This window comes from Diplotaxodon limnothrissa, linkage group LG2 (assembly GCF_057381915.1).
Source record: "Diplotaxodon limnothrissa isolate DT_005_m linkage group LG2, D_limnothrissa_male_GT1.1, whole genome shotgun sequence".
NCBI classification, from domain to species: domain Eukaryota; kingdom Metazoa; phylum Chordata; class Actinopteri; order Cichliformes; family Cichlidae; genus Diplotaxodon; species Diplotaxodon limnothrissa.
Window position 1 is genome coordinate 22,730,084 of NC_140597.1, and position 22,341 is coordinate 22,752,424.

The following is a 22,341-nucleotide window of genomic DNA, read 5'->3' on the forward strand; positions in this document are numbered from 1 at the left end:
TAAATGAGTCACCAATACATCTGCTAAATATACTTAGACTTTATCCTGAAAGTTGTTTCTTAAGAGAGTCATAGTTACTCCCGCCGTTTACCCGCGCTTCATTGAATTTCTTCACTTTGACATTCAGAGCACTGGGCAGAAATCACATCGCGTCAACACCCACCGTGGGCCTTCGCGATGCTTTGTTTTAATTAACTAATTAAACAAGTTAAAATTAAACTCCGTCTATATATGTATCCATCTCTTCTCTTTTGCTTATTCATATCAGGGTTTCATAATTCTTTAAAATAGCTTGCATGTAAAGTTTATCAGCAGCCACAAACTGTTTAATTACACAGAAATTTATTTTTAAATAAGTCTTTATTATATACAGTATAATGCTGTAACAATGTAGCAAGCTGCTTTTTGCAGAACAAAGAACAAAGCTGTGGAATGTTTGTAGTTTTTTCAACACTTTTTACTGCAGTACAGTTTAAATAAAGTTGTCTAACACTTAAAAATAATCACAGACACAGTTGAACCCCACTTATGCTAACTTTAGCCATTTTGCCAAATACATTTTGAGCTAAGCTAGCTAGCTAATTAGTTAGCGAGAGCTAATGAAAGCTTGTCATTTCAGCTTTACAAAGCCAGAGATATTAGAAAGGTTAAACAAACCACTTGAAAAATCCCAAATAGGAGGAGGAACTCTGTAGTGCCAAAGATGATAATATTATGACCCATATTTTTTCTGTCCTATTCCCTAAAAGTCTAATCTCTGCAGTGCTACTGTAACACCTGGAAAAACAGTGTTTGAAGACTGAGCCACAAATAAATTATTGCAACAGTGTGCTCGCTGTCTCGTAGCCTTTGAAATGGTGGCTTTGAAGTCAGGGACCAGGTCTGCGACCGTGCTGACCTGTTGCTGTCTTTAATGGTTGCTGTCCTGCACACGCTAGTCTCCTTGTTAAAGATATTTCAGTATCTAAGGAAGAGGATTTTGATCTGCTGTCACACCATATCATATAAAGTAGTACAACTCTCGTGTTACTACATCTAATGAGAGTTTTTAAGTGTCAAGTGTGATGCATTATTTATACACTTTATTAAAAACCTCATTTAAGGGTTAGAGAGTATTTGGTGAGGATGGCGTCAAAAAGCACTCTCCTAAAAAAGACTTGATGGGTAGGAGATGATGCAAAAATCCTGCAACTTAAGAAAAAGTCAAGGCAGTCTTGTAAGTTAGCGGTAATTCAGCTGGATGGTTTGATTAAAGTCCCAGGTCAAAATGTAAGTTCTCATTTCCTTCACTTTAGATATGCAGTTAAATAGTTAATTATATCTCCATTAGGATGAAGTCTGTGGGAGCTGCAGTGCTTTCTGTGCCGTTTTATGCTAAGCTTTCAAAGCTGATAAGCCCTTTCCTGTTGATTACTCATGTATACCCCACAGTGCAATTTTTTCCCCAATCTTGTATTCAAACATAAATGCTGCTTTGTTTATTAGGGTGAAATAATTGTTATTGGTTAAAAACAATGCCTAGTTTACTGCTGCCATTAGGCCATTCTCTGTTTTCACTGTGATGCTCAACAGGCGTAAAATGTTCTCTTTAATGAATAGGCCTACCTCGTCTTATTCAACAGTAAATGAGCTGTTTAGGCTAATTGCTATATTCTTTGCTGAATGTTTACTATGTCTGGCTTTACAGAAAACTCATCCAGCTGTAATCCTTCTCCAGGCTCAGTACCTTAATGCCCAATAAGAAAAACACAGTGAATTCTGCTGTTTCATTATAGTCGATAGCGCAGTGAGTAAGAAGTTTTGTGACACTGTGATCCAATCACATGATATTCATTTAGGCAAATGCATGAAAAAGCCTCCTTTAGTGAACCAGTTTTTGAGCTTTGCTGGCTCAGAAACACAGATAACACCTTGGTTAGTGTCTGTGAAGGTTCTCAGTCATCCAGGTCATTGTAGTCAAAGGAGCTTTCAAAGAAAAGCGTCTGGACTTCTTTAAGTTGTTTGAAGATGTTTCACCTCTCATCCAAGAAGCTTCTTCAGTTCTAAGGTCAAATGGCGGAGAGTCCCAGATTTAAACCCAGTGGGAGTTTCCCCCTTAAGAGGGACAAAGAACCCCCTGATCTCTCACCCGAAACCCTGGCTGATTGAGACCCACACCCGTTTTCACACCTTGGCTGATGTGATTAGAGGAACATCAGGGGGTCCTTTGTCCCTCTTTGGGGGGAAACTCCCACTGGGTTTAAATCTGGGAGTCTCCGCCATTTGACCTTAGAACTGAAGAGGCTTCTCGGATGAGAGGTGAAACGTCTTCAAGCAACTTAAAGAAGTCCAGACGCTTTTCTTTGAAAGCTCCTTTGACCACCTTGGTTAGGGTGCATTTGTCAACAAAAAGCGCTTTGTATAAAATAAAATATAATGCTAAAAAACGCTTAAAAACTTTTTACTGCAGTACACTTTAAGTAAAGTTGTCTGACACTTAAAAAATAAGTCACAGACACAGTTGAACCCCACTTATGCTAACTTTAGCCATTTTGCCAAATACATTTTGAGCTAAGCTAGCTAGCTAGTTAGCGAGAGCTAATGAAAGCTTGTCATTTCAGCTTTACAAAGCCAGAGACATTAGAAAGGATAAACAAACCACTTGAAGAATCCCAAATAGGAGGAGGAACCCTGAAGTGCCAAAAATGCCAGTTAAATAAGTTTACAGCAAAAATCATTACCAGTTTCCTTACAGGTAGAACACAAACCCCTACATTATCATTGGAAAAGTGCTACCTTTGGTGTCCAGCAATCATTAACCATAAAACTGGGGTCCAGGTGGTGGTATTACTACGCAGGTAAAGTCTAAAATAGCAGCCTGCCAAAACTTTCCTCAACATTTGTTTTTAAAATGCAGTTATTAATAATAAGAAGAAGAAATACTTTATCGCAGTCAAAACATGAAAAACAAGATTAAAAACATATCTAATATCGATATCAGAAAACAAAATAGTTCAGAAAGATAAAAGATTATACCAAAGAAGAAACTCGATCAGATAGAAAATGCAAAAAAGTGAATTCATAAATCTAAACCTGATACAGGAAGTAGCTTAAAGCTAAAATGAAGCAGGTGTTGTTGCATTACGTGGTAGAGATTTTTTTTCTACCATGTACAGTAAGTAATCACGGTGTTAATCATTCACAGCTAATGTTTTGCTTAAAAGACAACAAACTATGACCCAAATTAGTTTACAGTTTCAGTGATCAGCTGTATAAACCTCGGATTTTGAATCTCAGGGACCTCGACCTCCAGGTCAGAGGTCAAGTTTTCTGAAAGTCTTGCGAATGTGATGAAGAAGACATAATCTTAACTCTGACAGTGAACTTATGCTAAGACGATGAACACGTTAGCGTACCGTTATCCGTCCACTCCATCCAACTTCCACTTTACGCACTGTTTTGGTCTCCGGAGGGAAAACTGTGGCTCTTTATCTGCTGAGCGCTACGCTGTGCTCCAGGGAGACGAGTGTCCAGGCAACCGTGTGTACATTTAGATTTGCAGGGTGAGCAGATGCACATGTGGAAGTATTGAGTAATTAGCTTAGCGTGGCTTTGATTGTGGCTCCTCCTCGAGTGATGGAGCTCTGGTAGCGCTGAACTTTTACCAATAAAAGGACTCAATTTTATAAAGGCAATTAAGAGCATCTGCACCTAGTAGAAATGTGATGTTCTGCTTTCTAAGCTCTGCATGTCATGGATGCTTTAGTCCATAACTCATTTATATCTTGAGTGCGTCTGTCCTCCTTATTCTCTCTTGTGCATTTTATTCATTTCCCTGCCATGCTTCCCTTCCTCGCTCTCTCTCCCTCTCTCTCTATTCAGCCTGCATCTCCCTCTCTTTCAGTCGCTGCCACCACCACTCGCTCCCCTTCACTTCCCCATCATTATCATCTCCATCTCACTCACTATCTCTCTCTCTCCATCTGTCCCTTCTTATGAAATAAAATATGAATCCATTATTCATTCATTCAAACATATCTATCATCGCCGTGTGCAGCGCCGTGCCCCTTATCTGCAAAGCTTTTTCTTATTGTGCTTCGGTTATTCACGACTCATACAGCCCCATCTGAAAACACCACAACACTGGGGAGTATTTTTTAGCGGTGCAAGCACTGACAAGAGTGGTTCGTGAGGCAGTAAAAATCCCTTTAGGGGATTCTCCTGTCATAACAATAGCAGTGCAAGCTTAAAATAACAGTAGTTTGTGTGGAGGGTTTATATAAAGCAATAAAACATGGGAACTTGCCAATCCACAGCACATAAATACTGAATAATTTGTGTGGTAAGGAGCAGGTGATGCTGTGAGGGAGGTCATGTTATCGACTGCGCCTTATATATCTCTTTCATTGGAGCTGTATTGTTAGCAGTTGATCTCTCGCACGGGGAGAGCAAAGCAAACACGAGAATAGGAGAAACAGGGCAGCGACCAGGTTCTTTTTCCAATTAGAAACCTCTTTAAAAAATCAGCGTGCAATCGTGATGAAGGGCCCGTGTCTGCCGAGCACCTCCTCTTTTGTTTCCAAGAAATTCTTGGCCGTAGGTCAGCAGTTGTCAGACAGAAAGTTTCCAGGTGAAAAAACAATCCCTGAGCTCTAAAAGCTGAACATCTGGTAGGTTTTTAGCTGTGAATGTCCGCTTCCTCATTCCCCAACATGAACCACCAGCTCGCTGCTTTTTTTTGCTGTGTAATTAATCCGTTGACCAAAAAAAAGGCTCTTGAAAGGGAATCGCAGATCACAACTTGCCATAATCGAACTAATGCAAGCAGACAGGAGGTCACGGCCGCAATAACACGTGTCTCTGTGTCTCTGTGCAGAATGTTGGAGGATGACCTGAAGATCAGCAGCGACGAGGAAGAGGCCGAACAACAGGTGAGCTCCCTCTGCTGTCCGTCCTCTTATTCAGCTGCTGCATATGATCCCTCGCTCCGGCTTCTCCTCCATCTGTCCTTCAGCGTTTCATCTACTAGCATAGCACCCAGTAAATTCAGCTGTGGTTGGGTCACATTTGTTAATTCATTCATCTGGGAGTTGTCAGTGTTACTGAAAGCATAATTCGTCCTCATTTTTCCTTCCATTTGTCACTTAATGTCTTGTATTACAGTAGCTTAAAAGATAGATACTTAGAAACTTGCATCAGCTTTGACAGTGGACTCCATATGAAGGATACTGAGCCCCCAAAGTGCCCACATACTCAAAGACTTACTTTAAGTAATAGGATCACATGTAAATCTTCCTATGAGTTACATGAGTACACTGTAAAATGTTAGATTTAATGGAATTGACTGGTTTGCATTCAGTTTATATCAAGCGCTTTTCTTTAACCATTCATTATATGGATAAATGAACCTTTGATTTTATATATTGCAGTTGCATTTTCCTCAAAATGATTGCTTCCTGTTTATGAAGCATTAAATAAAAATCAGAAGGAGTAACACTGTTTATAGGTGCTGGATGTCAGTGCCGTGCCCAGAGTTATTTTGTTCTTCATGAATGACACGGCAAAGACGCAGGACACGGAGGGAGACAAAACACAAGTTTAAACAAAGCACGAGCCGTTTATTGTGGCTGATTAGCATGAATACCAAAAAAAGCAAAAGGCGAAGCGGGGCGAAAACTAAACTAAAACCTAAACTGGAAAAAAAATACAATTTTTGATGACTGTGACAAAAACATGAATATGACGAATAAACACGAACACGAAACTTGAGCACAACCTGAACAGAATCACGAATGACCTGAAACTTGACATGAAGGGAAGAAAACAGACGACCTGACAAAGACTGAATGGACCACACAGACTAAATACACACAAGAGGTGATCAGGGAAAGTGGAAAGACCTGGGGACACAGCTGACACAAATCAACATAATGACACCGCAGGGGAAGTAAAACAAGAGACACCTGACTCTTCAAAATAAAACAGGAAACACTGAGAGACGCAGACATGACAACTCAGGCTTGAAAGCATGAAACACGCAGACAAGAAACACACGACAACTAACACAGAAGGCCTGAGTGGAAACGTAACCCAAACTTAACATTATCTCATGAGCAGAGATGGGCAGTAACGTTTTACAATGAACTGTAATCTGATTACTTTTTTCAAGTAACAATTAATGTTATGGATTACTATTGCAAAATAAGTTAGATTACTGTTACTTTCCTGTAAGCACGCTACGTTACTAAACCGTGATTTTGTTTGTGAGAGCGTCTAATGATAATGACGTTCGAGTGTGCGACGTCCGTGGCAACAACAGACGTGTGCAGATCAACAATGGATAATATGGAGTGCAGGAGAGAGTACGACCATGCAGCATTAAAAATGTGGACGGACTTATAGTACTTTACGGTTTATTGCGTAAAAAGTGATAAAAACATTAGTGTCCGCCGTACACAAACTTCTTTCTACAGTGAAAAATGTAACTTCAAATCTTATATGCTGGAATATGCAGAAAATAGGTTTAAATGTTAAAGAAATGTCTAAGACTGTTGCATATAATTCAATTTTTACTTGATGTAATGTGCATAACATTAAAAATTTTAAACTAATTAAACAATTTTAAAAAGAGAATTTTCCCTTTGATTCAATTTTATATGATGGATTATGCATAAAAAATAGAATTGGTCTGTTGGTTTATTACATATTCAGGTTGTGTATCATGTTTTTGAAAAATAACTAAGAAACTATGTAACTAATTACTTTTCAAAATAAGTAATCAGTAGTGTAACAGGATTACTTTGTTGGAGAAGTAGTCAGTTATAAGTAACTAATTACTTTTTCAAGTAACTTGAACAACACTGCTCATGACTATTACAAAATAACTTAACTCTACCCTTTCTTATGGAGAACACGTGATTTTAACATAATATTAACATAAGAAATCAACAATACACGAAACGCTGGGTCACAGATCTGACAGGCCAGGCTCAGGGACGAGGCGCTAAGGAAGACCAAATCTGATTGCATGCTGCCCCCTCACTGTGATGTCACAAACAGCTGGAAATCAAAGTACAACAAAGCTGGCTACAGGTTTATACTGAAGTCATGCAGGGTGCAGGGGGAACGACTCAGGTTTTACAGTATAAATACTGGCTGACATTTACACTTTAGAAGAGTCAGTTAGTTGTTATTATTACATAATAACTGTAAGTTTAACCTGACATTTATCTCACACTACACATCAAGACTAACATTGTGCAACTTCATGCTGAAGAAAATGTGCAATATGATCAAAAGCTTCAGGAAAACTAATACATGTAATTTCTGGTGAGACTGTTTATTTTTTCCTATTAAAATGCAATAAACCAAACACAGACATGCAGGAAAGTGAGATGTTCCAGTAACAAGCAGACACGGAGAAAAGAAAGTGAAAGCTCCTCCTGTACTTTATTTATTGACTTTATTGAGTGACTAATTACTGGCGATCTTTTGGTTTTTACTTTAAGTTTTGTAATGAATCATTTAGATGCTAATTTAATTCGTCATTCTGTAATAGCTTTTTAAATTGTTCAATTTATTAAGTGTTTGTAATTAAATACAGTAGGTCAGTTAGTGTTCTGGTGGCTCTGCATGCTAATTCTGGGGCTAAAAAACACCAAGCATAGTCATTAAAGGTCAGAATGTCAGTATTGGCGGTAGCTTCTCCATCACTGGTCTGATGTTTACAAACCTTGGAGCGGTGATGTGTCCTGTTGTGGGGTGTATCAGCATTTTTTATCCACTATTCACTGACTAAAGAGGTCGGCTTTGTCACTCTGGGAAACTTTGCATATTTGCGTGCGGTCGTCCTGCTCTTCCTGTCTTGTTTTTCAGTATGGAAATTGGCACGGTGGCCCTTTCTCCTCTAATCACTGTCATCACGCGCTAATGATGCCAGAGATGAGTTCAAAGCAGTCAGTGGGGGTCGTGCTGCTGCCCCCTCCCCACTGTGCACACAGATATCAGCGCTCATCAAAGAGTCTGTGAGATGTTTTCTGTTAATGAAGATACCGATTCCTCTCATCCCATTTTAACTGGCCTTCTGATTGTATAATAACCATGATGGTAGATATTATAATTATAAATGATGGCAGGTCATTTATAATGGTTTAAGTTTGTGTAATGTGTGCATTCAGGATTGCAGTGAGTGGCAGTATAATTAGAAAAATACTGAACAACTATGGCTTGTTTGGAAAGGTTTCCAGGAGAAAACGTCTTCTCTCTAAAAGAAAAAGAAATGGAATCGCAGCTTAGGTCTGCACACAAACTGTAAGACGTATGGAACAACGTCCTTTGGACAGACAAGACAGAAGTGGAGATGTTTGGCCATCTACGACAGTAAAAACACCCCGTCGAGCATGGTGTGCTGGAGGGGTGATGATTTGGTCTTGTTTTGCAGCCACAGGACCTGGGCACCTTGTAATCATCATATTCTGGAGTCAAATGTGAGGTCGTCTGTCTGACAGTGATCCCAAACACAGCAACAAATCTACAATGATTCAGTCAAAGTCCAGAACTCAACCAAAATATTATAGCAAGACCATAAATAAGATATCCATGAACGATTGTCTGCAAACCTCAGAGTACTGTGGAAAACGTTCTTTTTCATATGATTGTATACATTTGATTGCTTGCATCGTTTGCACTGAGTTTGTATGCATATATTTATCCAATCGAATGAGATTTGGAACAACTAGCGAGTCCTACTTGTCATATACGTCACCTTCAGCCAAAGCTGAAAAATGAAGCCAAGGTAGAAGCGCCAAAAACTGCCGTTCTTGTTGGCCACTCAGTCTCCATATGCACAGCTTTATCCATATAAAGAAATAAAGCCTGCTACAAAAACAGTTTGTTCTATAGCTGATTTCCTCCTTCATATTCTCATTCCTTTCTATATTCTTATGGGTTAAAATAAGATGTGTGGCCACTTTGACTGTGCTGACACAGGCGGCTCTACCCAGTCACTGTCTGCTAATTCTAATGAATGTGGCATCAGTCACACTGAGGCCTTAACTTACGGTGTCCTGAACCAATAAGTGACATCAGCATTTTGTCTTGTTGAACTAGATTCAATTATTTATTTTATCATCAGTCTACACGTAAGACACCATCATTTAATTAATTTCTGAGAAATAACTAAGAAACACCATCTTTGAAAAAGTTTTCCGCTCCTTTAACATGACATTTGGTCTTTGTCAGCTGTTCTTGAGGTACTTCAATAACTTCACGTAAATGTGCCAAAATGACTGGATATAGCAGTCGTAGCTGATAGTGTGTCAGAGTGAATAACAAGCTTTGGGAGTCATGAGCGAATTGACTTTAGACCTGCGAGAGAGAATTGTGTAAAGGCATGGATCTGGGGAAAATTGCAAGTATGTTTCTGCAGTGCTGAAAGTATGATGTTTGAAACAGAAGTTGTTTGGAACTATCAGCAGTTCCCTCGGTTTGAGGTACTAAAGGTATTAAAGAACCTCCTCGGTTCTAAAAGATCCTGACAGGACGTGGAGGTGGGAGAACATTATAGAAGGTCACAGACAGTCGTATAGAAGATTCCCAAAAGGCTCAAGAATTTCAATTAAATTAAATAAAATGTTATTTATATAGCGCCAAATAAAAGAAAACAAAGATTTCAAGATGCTTTGTAAGGCATAGACTCTACAACTGTACAGAGAAAACCCCAACAGTCAGTGGGAAGGAAAAACTCCCTTTTAACAGGAAGAAACCTCCAGCCAGAGCCAGGGTCATGGAGGGGCGGGGCCATCTGCCGTGACCAGCCGGGGGTGATGGGAGGGAGACAGGATAAAAGAAACACCAGAAGAAATCTCAGATAACAAGAAGCGAAGATTTGAGGCTGACGTTGCTGCTAAAGGTGATTTAACGAAGTGTCTGAACACCTTTACGTTAAAACTGGATTTTTCCTTCTTTCTGTATTTAAGAAAAAACAAAAACCTGTTTTACTCAGAATTAATTGAACCATTTGAAGATGAAGCCAAGCAGCCAACACCTTGACAGGGGCTGGAAACATCCTCTATGGATTTTATTTATGCAGCAAAGTTTCAAACACAAATGGTTTTCCTCCAATCTCCCATTTGTGGCTGACATATTGTCAAGTCCCAGCAGAATTAAAAAGAGCGAGGGGAAAGGCAGCAGTGTATGGGGGACTGTTTGTTGTATTGTTTGTGTGTAGGTAACAAAAACTACAGGCTTCATTTGTCTGTGCAAATTTTATTTTTATGTGTGTTAGCGAAAGAGATATTTGACATTTTGATATAAAAACACAAAATATATGCAGTGTATGCAAAAAGGCCACAGGATTAAGTCTAATTCGACTGTTTTCACCATACATTCAGTCGCTCTCTTTCTCTCTCACGCTCTGTATTTTTTATTTTGTTGTCAGCCTGTGTGCAAGACAGACACTGGGATTGATTTAGATAAACAGAGAGGGAGGTGCGAAAGAATGAAAGGAACGGAATAAGTTAGAGGGAGAGAGACCAAACAGAGTGAAAACAACACAGACAGGAGGAAAAGACAGAGAAAGAGGGAAAGAAAACCAGATGACAGTGAGGCTGAGATGTATTTGGTGGCATTTTTCCGTGCATGCTCTTAACAGGCTTATGGCAAATGAGTGCACGGTGTATTATCAAGCTTTCTTAGCCTGAAGTAAAACACAACACGCACACATTCATAACTGACACACACACATATATGCTTGCATGTACTACACATTTGCGCACATATACATAGGGAGATGCACATACAGTGTACTCATGCAGACGTTGCCTCACAAGCATTTACACCAGCAAACACATAAATATAAACACATGCTGACAGAGTGTGTGTGTGTGTAAGAGAGACACACACACAGATGCACAGTGTCATTAGTATGCCGTGGCACAACACTGTGAGGGCAGCAGAGGAGTATGATGAATATGTTTTTGGCACAGAGCAAAAGGAGATGGAGGAGAGGAGGGAATTGAAAGAAGGAGCAGAGGAAGGGGGAGATGAGGAAAGAGGAGAGGAAAGGAGTGAGGGCAGAAAAAAGAGAGATGTTCCTAATGACTTTAGAAACTGACAGAAAAACAGCAACCCAATTACCGCTGCAGGACCGTCCTTTGTCTCTATCTGCCTGTGTTTCTCTCTGCGAGCTCGTGATGACAGATCACCTTGGTCAGAGCAAAGTCGGGCTTAAAAGTTCCGTCTCTATATGAAGGCACAGTTGCAGCTGGGAAAAGTGTCTAGCAGAAAGGAAGCCTTAAACACATCACGCCTGCTGCACTGTGGCTTAGCTACAGTAATACTGAATGCAGACGAGTTTTGTGCGTAGGCTGAGTAATGTTACACGACGCTATAATATTAAATTCAGGAAAATGCAGCTGGAGGAGATCAGTTTTAGCTGCGCAGCTTTCGGATGAATCTGTGGAGGAAATCAGGTCTAAAGAGATAAACATGCCAGCCTGACAGAGCTGGTTGGTAAAGGTTAAAAGAGCTGCATGCATGAACTAACTTGAGCTGCATGCACACTGCATGGAGCAGAGAGTTGGCTTTGTCTCCATGGGAAACTCACAGGTGTTAGTCGAAACATTAGCAATAGCTCTGCAGTGAATTAGCATGAAGAGTCTTGAACCTGGAACATTTAAATAGAATTAAGCTGATATCCTTTTTTTAGTTTGAAAAGTTGGTTTAGTTTAGTTTTCCCGACATTGGTTACCATTGTGATCTGTATTATTTTATCTATGCCTTTACAGTCACCGGGGTTCTTTGCCCAAGGATTAAGCCATTGGCGTTCCAATTGGCAGACAACCTGCTGAGGCCAATCAATGTTCAGCCAATAGTAATGGCAAACGTTTTGACTTCTGCTAGCAGGGAAAGCGCAGGAAATACAAATTTTATTACAAATTTCAGTTATACTATGATCGTAATAGGGACGAGAGGCTGAGGCACGACTACAATGTCAGTGTCTGTCAGTGCGCCCCAGGGTGGCTGTGGCTACAATGTAGCTTGCCATCACCAGTGTGTGAATGTGTGTGTGAATGGGTGGATGACTGGATATGTAAAGCGCTTTGGGGTCCTTAGGGACTAGTAAAGCGCTATATAAATACAGGCCATTTACCATTTACCATTACAATGACTGTGAGCATGTGCAATGAACTCTTTTAAGCAACTTTGATGCGTCGAGATAGCGATAAAACAGCAGCCTACCAACCTGCTTTCAGTCCGCTATCAGTTAGTGCACAGTGTTAGTGCATCAGTCAGTGATTTCATGGGGTTAATATAGTTTTTTTTTTTTGTATTAATACAGCAAATATCAAATTGGCATAAATCCAAAATCTACACAGGTCCAAATAAACTCTCACAGATTTGAAACATAATTTTTTTCACCAACAGTGATGTTGTTGCTGCAGGTTGGCAAAGCAAAATGACATAAATCCTCGTCAATCTACAACAACAAACAAGTCGCACTCATCCATTCAGACTGACTCAGGCTGATTGTTTATAAATTAGATGGTAGTTATTTTCTAACCTTTGCTAGTCTGTCTGAGAGTGATTGCAGCCAGTCTGAGTTGGACCATTATTGCTTGGAGACAGGTTGCCTCCCACCAGGTGACCTGTGGCGTCACTTTTATATCAAAGTTGCCCAGATGTTGAGGGTGTTGCACACTCAACCTCTGGGTGAATATTTCATTGTTGTAGCTACTTGCAATCAGTTGCATAAAAAAAAAGAAATATATAGAAATCGATCAGTCTGTCAGTGTAATCACCAGTTGCCAAATCATTTTTACTGTGACTGAGCCTTTACGTGAAGAAAAAGGTCTACTATGTGACAGATCCTCACACATCATCTCTTCCTATCAAAATAGTTTTAAAACACTTTGCATTGGCTTCCTATATCATCTATATTCTGGACGGATCACAGATTGTAAGAAGGGAGCTAACAAGGAAGTAAAGCATTTGCTTCTAGTACTATGAAGCAGTTTTTCTGTGAATGGCTTTCTGTTTAGCTTGGCTCTTGGCGTGCACTGCAGAATGCAAATGAGCATGCAGACTACAAAATGCACAGAAAACACTTCAACTGCTGGAAATCCAGTACACATCATAGTGATGTACTCAAGGATTTGAATGTGCACTAGGTAGGAAACATGAAACCAGAGCATCAAAGGAAATCTGATTAGCGGAGCTTTACGACAAAAAGACCCACGCTGGTGTTCGGGGTGCCGTTAAGTCTGTGTAATCGACACGTGTAGAAAATATGTTGTGTTGCACAAGTGAGCAGCTCTGACCTTTTATCTATCCAGTGGCGACATCCTATTAATCATCTAAAGCACATAGTTACAGGGTGACCTCAAATCACAGTCCTGGGTGGTTTAATTGCGAAGCAGCCTCATAAATAAAGAAAAGCTGAAAGAAGTGAATGGTGGGTGTTTATGGAGAGAACAAGGACGACGGGACAAGTGTCAGGACACCGCTTTCACTACAACTTTAATTAAAGCTCAAAATTGGGTTTTTGAAATGAATATGTTTACTTTTAGCCTTGGTAGGTTTTTTGTGCCTGTATAATCACCAGTTTTGCAACTAAATGCAATTGTTCATTTTTGGCGTAATGCTAGGTGATCTCAGAGTGCAGATCATGTCCACTGCTGTGACTTCCATCAGAGATTGGCAGACTTCCTGCAGAAGAGCAGCAGTTTAAAAAAAAAAGAAAGGACAGAGGCTACCAACGAACCTTGAAATAGAAATATCGCGTAACAACGAGTCAAAGCAAGCTAGACAGCACAAACAAATAGAAGTATAGAAAGGCATCGATCAGTGAGTTCAAAAGCCTGCCGAGTAAATGCAAAGTGTTAAAGTGACTACGTGGGCTTAAAGGCAGCTGAGTAAACAGAGTCCTTATCATGGCTAACACATCGCAAAGAAACACACTTGTTCATATGTTAGCTGTCTGTTGGACATGATTGAGATCACAGCCATCAAACCAAGCAGAGATGCTCGTGTATGTAACAGGACAGATTAAAGACTGACAATGTTCACGAACAGGAAAGTGTTCGGTGGACTTGCTGTGTCAAATCCAGCTGGCATCGGAGGGAAAGATGCTAAAATACAGTCGCTTTGTGTTCCACTTGTGAAAATCCAGCAGCTCCTGTATTTTCAGTAACGCAACCTCCTCGCAAGAGTTGCATCATAAATTCAAGAACTGAGTTCAGGTGTTAGAAATGCTTTTACAAAGTCTCTCACGTGAAAGTAAAGTGACACCGTACAAGACAAGCAAAGAATTCATTGTTCGCTTCCTGTTTAAATTGGTGTGGGGGTGTTTAAAGCCTTGTTAAGACCGTATTGCCGGCCCCGCTGTGAAACATTGAGATGTCTCGCACCCACACGAGAAAGGCGAGCGAAGAGGGGATTTTAGAAATATAATCATATACGTCTGGAAAAGCTTTAAGGTCTGAATCGTGTTGCTTTTGGTAAAACAGCTTGTCCCTTTTTGTCGGGAACAATGCTCGCAGCCGTGTTATAACAGAGGAGATTGTGTGAATAAATGCTGGTTGGTTTGTTCTTTATTTAAATCCAAGTAAAGCCACCAGCCAGCTAAATATATTCACACATAGATCCTCTCCATGAGCCCTGCAAGCCTCCCAAAGCCAAAGATCTGAGGAGGTTTGTTGTTCTAGCCTGCAGCTCCACATCGATCTATCAGAAACTTCACTGGTCCAGTTAATCACCTTATTCCTAGAGAGAGAGAGAGTGGGGGGGGGGGGGGGAACAACAACAAGCCGGAGGGAAGAAAAGGTCCTGTTTTTGTTTGAGTAATTCATTTTAATTGTTGGGTTACAGTGCTTGAAGAAAAATTAATGGCTGATATTTGCAGGAATTGAGTTTACTGTTTTTGTTTTGTCGCTCTAATTGATGTAGCCATGCGCAAAAATGACTGGGAGGCGTCAGAGGGAGGAAGAGAGGACGGGGGAGAAGGTGGAGGCTAGGAAAAGGCTTCACTGACATGCTTAATCACCCCCCACCCCAATCCCCCCTCACCCTTGTTCTTTTTGCTGAAAGGAGGAAAAGTATGAATAGAAATAAAGCAGAAGCTCGGAGTGAAGAGAGAGGGCAGGGAGGAAGCGCGGAGGAGGGGGCGTAAAGGAAGAAAGTCGACTTTACTGTCATTTTAATGACAGTAAAGTCGACTTATAGAGGAGAGCTGATCGAGGGAAGGTGAGGCTAAGAAAGTGAAAAGATAGTTTGTGTTTTCTGGAAAATAATTAAGAAAAGCAACACACACACATGGTTACACTGTCGTTCAGTACAGAGGGGTCGTATCACGAACTCATCTACACTGAGTGCAGCAGCTGGAAAGGACGACTGTAATCTCAACTTTTCTCAAACTAGAATTTCAAATTTAATCTTAAAATACTCTGTCATACATTTGACCTTTGACCTCTGAACAATAATGCTCTATGTCGCTATTTAAAAGCATCGAATAGCATCGCCGTTGTTTGTATTGAAAACGTACAGACCAATAGGAAACAACATAGGGAGAGTCTTTGTTGTGTATGTTACAGGTTCTAATCATTCCCGACTAACTTTTTGTTGGAAAATCAAATAAACTTGTGATCAACAACTTTTTTCCATGATGTTTATTATTAAATGTTTAAACAAATTTTTACTAAACTATGAAAAAGCTATGCAGTTAAACTATGCAACATATGTTTTATATCTACAAAAATAATCCTGTGCCAAGCCAGCACGCTCTCTGAGCAGCATTTACTTTTAAGGGAATGGTAAGACATCTGTAGTGCAGTATAACACGTGCATTTAAAGTATTTAAAAAGAACAAAGAAAGCGAAACAAAATAAGATACCATTGCCTTAAAAGTAAATGCTGCCCTGAGAGCGAGCTGGGCTGTGTCGTATTTTTTTGTGGGTTTTTTGTGCTCAATAAATGTAACGAATATTACCACACTGTTCCTGATGTTTGTTAAAAGATGTTTTAGAGATACATAGTTACACAGACTGTGACGATTTGGGTTGATTTTATTTCTCTTTTTTGACACAGTGTCTAGTATCATTTAATCCAACCAAATGAGCGCATTGATCAATTTATCAGCGCTGTCTGGAATTGATTTGAATCGAACCATTAGGTGATCGATAGAGGCACGTCGCTCCTCGCTCGTCCTTGTGGAATAACTGCATCCGTCACACTCGGGAGTTTTAAAAAATGAACAAGCTTTCATTTGTTTCTTAATAAGAACATTAATCAGATGGCGAGTAAAGTCAGTGACGTTTATCACACGTCGTATTGTGTTCTCACCATCATCACTGTCTCGATAGTTAAACATAATCTATGAACATGACTTCTGATTTTTTCTTTTTGTTGTTTCTTTTTGCGACAGGTGTCCGACAAGCCTAAAGCCAGAGCCGCAGCCCTGAGGTAAGACAAATAACCAAACGCTGCACTCTGCAGCCTCGTTTTTATCCTCACAGAAAATAGCACTCACAATAGAGCTGGCGTGCAAGCTGCTCTTCCACCGAGAGCAACCTGGGCTAAGTAAGACCGCAGTCAGATGTCGTGTATTACTTGTTGTTTTGGCAGAGAGAAATAAGGCAGATCCACATATGGCCTGCATTAAGTCAAGTAGCCGGGGCATCATGCTTCTATATGGTGTGGCAGCCAGCGAGTCTTTGGCAGAGGGTGTGAGGTTAATGGAGTGTGTGACTTTCAATATCAGCCAAACAACAAGCTATAAATAACTGTTCTTGCCCTGAAACAGGCAATTGAGGTAGCTGTGGTCAGTGTTTCTCTTTCTGTACTTGTTTTTGAAAGCACGGTTTAGGAGTGCAGAGCCGGCTCACACAACCCTCAGCGTCTAACACGTCTCGCTTCAGTAAATATCCAACGTTTTAGCGGGACGTTGTTTGATTTTTAGGGGTTTTTTGCTATATGAAGTTAATCGCAAATGCAGCCGCTATTAAGTCTTCTGCAGGTGTTGCGCCTCTAATTCACCGAAACATCTGCGGCGACAGGTGTCCGTTTGATAAGGAGAGTCAGCGGCCTGCACGCTTCAGCTCTAACATTCAGATTTAGGCAGCAGACTCGCTATTTGTATCGCAGGGAGACTTTGCAGGGGCTCTGCGTGTAGACTGTGGCTCTGAGGAGGAAACATAAAACCCTGCGTACATGCATGCATGCGTTATGTTTGAAGGTCAGCGAGTAACATTTCCTCAGGCTCTTTTTTAATAAATGTGGTCTCGTTACAGCTTAACACACATTTAACATTTAGATGCTTCTGTTGTTCGTTCGAGTGTAGGGCACCTTGTTATCGATGCTTTTTGAGTTTCCAGCGTTTCCTTTTTTGTTTATTATCCTGGGTTATGGGATGTAATGCATTGTGCATTAGCGTAATCTTATTTCTGCCAGTTGTTACTGTAGATCAAGCATCAGTAATAATCGTCCTGCGGTATGTTGTAGTAAATGAACAGCTTATTCTTGATTCAGCTGGTTAAGTGGCACATGTACAAATGATTTAAGACCTGCATAATTAATGAACACGTTGTTCCTGATTTGTTTTCTTTTCAGTTCATTATTTTTTCCCACCACATTGTTAATCATTACTCTGCAGCGAGGGACCTCCCAGCCTCAGCAGCTCTTGTCCTAAGGTTGTCATCCACTGGGGGTCGGGGTCTGGAGCATATCCCAGCAGTCTTAGGGTGAGAAGCTGGGGTCACTCTGGACAGGTTTTCTAGTCAAACAGGCAAACATTCACAATCACGGCCAATTTAGAATAGCTAGTTAACCGAACATGGATGTCTTTGGACTGTGGGAGGAAAAGATTCTTCTGTTGTGAGGTGAAAGAGCTAACCACTGCACCGCTGTGGCTCCGTTACCTCTGAGTGTATCAGAGTTTGGATACTTTCCTCCCATATAATAGGTTGTTAGTGTCACAGTCACACCATGGAAAACTGTGGTTGTATGATCAAATTATTGTGGCCATATGCAATGTACTCGTGATCCACTTGCATCTTGTAATGGTGGCTTTGAAGACCAGGTCTGCACTAGTCCACTGTTATCAGATTGACACTGGATGGGGTTAAATTAACAATTACATGCGACCTGTGTCTGTTAATTTGGTGATTAGCTGTAAGAAATTGGTAAAAATGTCAAATCTGTATGCATAAATTCACATTAAAGAGAAACTCAGCTGGTTACATTCAGTTTCCAACCAGCCTCGTAGATTTGAAACAGAAACTCCTCCATAAATAGTGACATAGTTGCTGCAGGATGGCAGTTTAACTGCAGAGTGACACGGCTGCTTCATATACGAATATAACCAAAGTACTACGAGTCGGCAACCAGCTGAGTTGTATCGCTTACTGCGAAAAGACACCGTAGACAAGTTGCATTTATTGCATTCATAGTGCAACAAACTGGGATAGCATTTATAAATTAGACAGAAATGATTAGCAAATCTTTGCCAGTCTGTCTGAGAATGATGAGTCCATTGCAGTCGAAACAGGTCGCCTCTCGCCACCTGTGTACTGGACTAACCGTCTAAAGTTCTCACCCACAGACTGAGGCTAGGGGTGTTGCATGTTCAGGGCAGCCATGAATTTTTCCAAGATGCACCGATGTTCCTGTACTGTTTTTACCCCAGTGTGACTGAGCAATTATGGAAGCAGTTGATTATAAAACATAGTTTTATTATAACAGCTGCAACCATCTATGGCTTGTATAATAACGGGAGCAAAGGAGAAGGTGAGAGATGATGCTGCCGAGCGATGCTCCACCATGGCAGGATGTTGGGGTGGATGGATGGGTCCAAAAACAATCTCTTGAAGACTGTCAGTGTTTTCAGTTTCCATTTCCGTTTTCATAGTTGAAGCCGTTTATTGGCCAGCAGTCATAAAGAGCATTGTGATATCAGAAGTACAGGTTTAGGGCTGATTAAACAAATGTTTTAGTCGCCGATGATGAGTCTAGCTTTCTCCAGAGGACTGCATATTTGTTGGTGTTGTTTTTTTTTTGTAATAATTAATGAATTCATTATTTTTTTGTAGTCTGTCATGTCTGGCAGCTTTTGCAATCAGAATTATGATCTCCACTGTTGTGCCAAACATATTTGCTTTTCCAAGACAAGCTCGGTAAGATCACCTGGTTCATCTTTTTTAATGTATTTAATTGTGCTTCTCTTGTTGCCACTAATTGCATTCTTCACTAAGCATACAGGGAGTGCAGAATTATTTGGCAAGTTGTATTTTTGAGGAATAATTTTATTATTGAACAACAACCATGTTCTCAATGAACCCAAAAAACTCATTAATATCAAAGCTGAATGTTTTTGGAAGTAGTTTTTAGTTTGTTTTTAGTTTTAGCTATTTTAGGGGGATATCTGTGTGTGCAGGTGACTATTACTGTGCATAATTATTAGGCAACTTAACAAAAAACAAATATATACCCATTTCAATTATTTATTTTTACCAGTGACACCAATATAACATCTCCACATTCACAAATATACATTTCTGACATTCAAAAACAAAACAAAAACAAATCAGCGACCAATATAGCCACCTTTCTTTGCAAGGACACTCAAAAGCCTGCCATCCATGGATTCTGTCAGTGTTTTGATCTGTTCACCATCAACATTGCGTGCAGCAGCAACCACAGCCTCCCAGACACTGTTCAGAGAGGTGTACTGTTTTCCCTCCTTGTAAATCTCACATTTGATGATGGACCACAGGTTCTCAATGGGGTTCAGATCAGGTGAACAAGGAGGCCATGTCATTCGTTTTTCTTCTTTTATACCCTTTCTTGCCAGCCACGCTGTGGAGTACTTGGACGCGTGTGATGGAGCATTGTCCTGCATGAAAATCATGTTTTTCTTGAAGGATGCAGACTTCTTCCTGTACCACTGCTTGAAGAAGGTGTCTTCCAGAAACTGGCAGTAGGACTGGGAGTTGAGCTTGACTCCATCCTCAACTCGAAAAGGCCCCACAAGCTCATCTTTGATGATACCAGCCCAAACCAGTACTCCACCTCCACCTTGCTGGCGTCTGAGTCGGACTGGAGCTCTCTGCCCTTTACCAATCCAGCCACGGGCCCATCCATCTGGCCCATCAAGACTCACTCTCATTTCATCGGTCCATAAAACCTTAGAAAAACCAGTCTTGAGATATTTCTTGGCCCAGTCTTGACGTTTCAGCTTGTGTGTCTTGTTCAGTGGTGGTCGTCTTTCAGCCTTTCTTACCTTGGCCATGTCTCTGAGTATTGCACACCTTGTGCTCTTGGGCACTCCAGTGATGTTGCAGCTCTGAAATATGGCCAAACTGGTGGCAAGTGGCATCTTGGCAGCTGCACGCTTGACTTTTCTCAGTTCATGGGCAGTTATTTGGTGCCTTGGTTTTTCCACACGCTTCTTGCGACCCTGTTGACTATTTTGAATGAAACGCTTGATTTTTCGATGATCACGCTTCAGAAGCTTTGCAATGTTGAGACTGCTGCATCCCTCTGCAAGATATCTCACTATTTTTGACTTTTCTGAGCCTGTCAAGTCCTTCTTTTGACCCATTTTGCCAAAGGAAAGGAAGTTGCCTAATAATTATGCACACCTGATATAGGGTGTTGATGTCATTAGACCACACCCCTTCTCATTACAGAGATGCACATCACCTAATATGCTTAATTGGTAGTAGGCTTTCGAGCCTATACAGCTTGGAGTAAGACAACATGCATGAAGAGGATGATGTGGACAAAATACTCATTTGCCTAATAATTCTGCACTCCCTGTATATCTAATTGGCAGAGACACTGCGGATGTAACATTGTCATCAGTGATAAGTTTTCTGAAGGTGTTAAAGCCCATTTTCATTATTTTAAGACATGTTTCCATTTATCTTCCAGGGCTGTGTGGGTTCCCCGGTTTGTCTTCTTGCTAAGTGTTAACATCTTTGGGGAACATATCACCTACTTAATCATTAGAATAAAAAACAATGTTAGATGCATTTTTAACATCACAGAACATTGGAAAGAATCCATGTAAACAGCTGATTTTGGCACCGGGATCAATTTTTCATAAGTTCATCTTTTACTTGCAATGTGTTGTGAAGCCCAGACTGGTGCATTAGGATATAAGAATCTTTTATAAATGAGGCTCGTTGTGTTCACAATCTGAGGGCATTAGTATTCAAGTCTGGAGTGTGACTGTGTGTGTGTGTGTGTGTGTGTGTGTGTGTGTGTGTGTGTGTGTGTGTGTGTGTGTGTGTGGTGTTCAGTAGATTGGGCTGCAGAGTGAATGGGCTCATTAGCGGTAGCAGAGTAACACATGGCCTGGGGCACACACAGACACACACTCTCTTTCTCTTTTGCTTTGCTGTCTGTCTCTCTCTCACACACACACACACACACACACACACACACACACACACACACACACACACACACACACACACACACACAGATATCTGTGGGGATGCTGGGACTAGAGATGCTGTGAGCGATCCACTGGCTATATCCCCCCGTGGAAAGCAACACTCGCTGTCTCACCCACACTCCTCACACCATCCATACAGACACGCATATTTTTTTAGTCCTTGCTCTAACAGCGTTACCCACATACCAATCGTTATTGTGCCACACACACAACCACCCACCTTAAACATCCCACCACAGTGTATATTAGACTGTATCATTCTTTTATTACTTCTCTGTAATCTTCACAATCTCTGCTAGCTGCTTCTGTTTTGTGCGTTATATCCCGCTCACATCTTTCATCACACTGGTGAGGAAAATCGCCTCCAGTGATATGAACTGGTCTTTTTTTTTGTGATTATTTTAATAGTAATAGCGTTCGAGTAGTTCTGGGTGGGTAGTCCTAGTGTTATTTTAGTTAGCGGTGTGAATGGTGTTGAATGGGTTTTACTGAGAGCTCTTTGATGTACAGGTCCTCTGTATTCATAACTGGGGACAGCAATAACTCGAAACCATTCAGACACGGGCAAATCAATATGCTGATATAGTAAAGCTCAACAATGATGGATGTGCTTGCATGAGCAGTAATGAAAACAGGCTGCTCGTTCAGGCTGTCGGGTCAGGAAGTTTAGCAGAATGCTTTGACACAGAAGAAGAACCTACTTTTAGTTCATGGGAAAGTTATTATTATTTAATGAGACCTTATTTCTCGAATAGCAGCTTTTCTTTCACTTGTTGTATCCTAAAGGTGTTCAGATTATATAGAAAGTCAGGATGGGGACAGACGTTAACCACGGGCGGTATATTTATGTAAATGTAGGACCGCTTAAAAACTAATGATGTGAGCAAGAAATAATTATGGGAAATATT

At 40.7% G+C, this 22,341-nt stretch overlaps 1 protein-coding gene across 1 annotated transcript in view; it reads left to right on the forward strand.

Annotated features, from left to right (window-relative positions):
• aff2 (AF4/FMR2 family, member 2) overlaps positions 1-22,341 on the forward strand; it is a 199,978-nt gene that overhangs the window by 119,133 nt on the left and 58,504 nt on the right. Inside the window, exons 9-10 of the mRNA XM_085368200.1 lie at positions 4,856-4,910; positions 16,400-16,437. Of these exons, the coding sequence (XP_085224326.1) occupies positions 4,856-4,910; positions 16,400-16,437 (93 nt within the window). The remainder of the gene's footprint in view (positions 1-4,855; positions 4,911-16,399; positions 16,438-22,341) is intronic.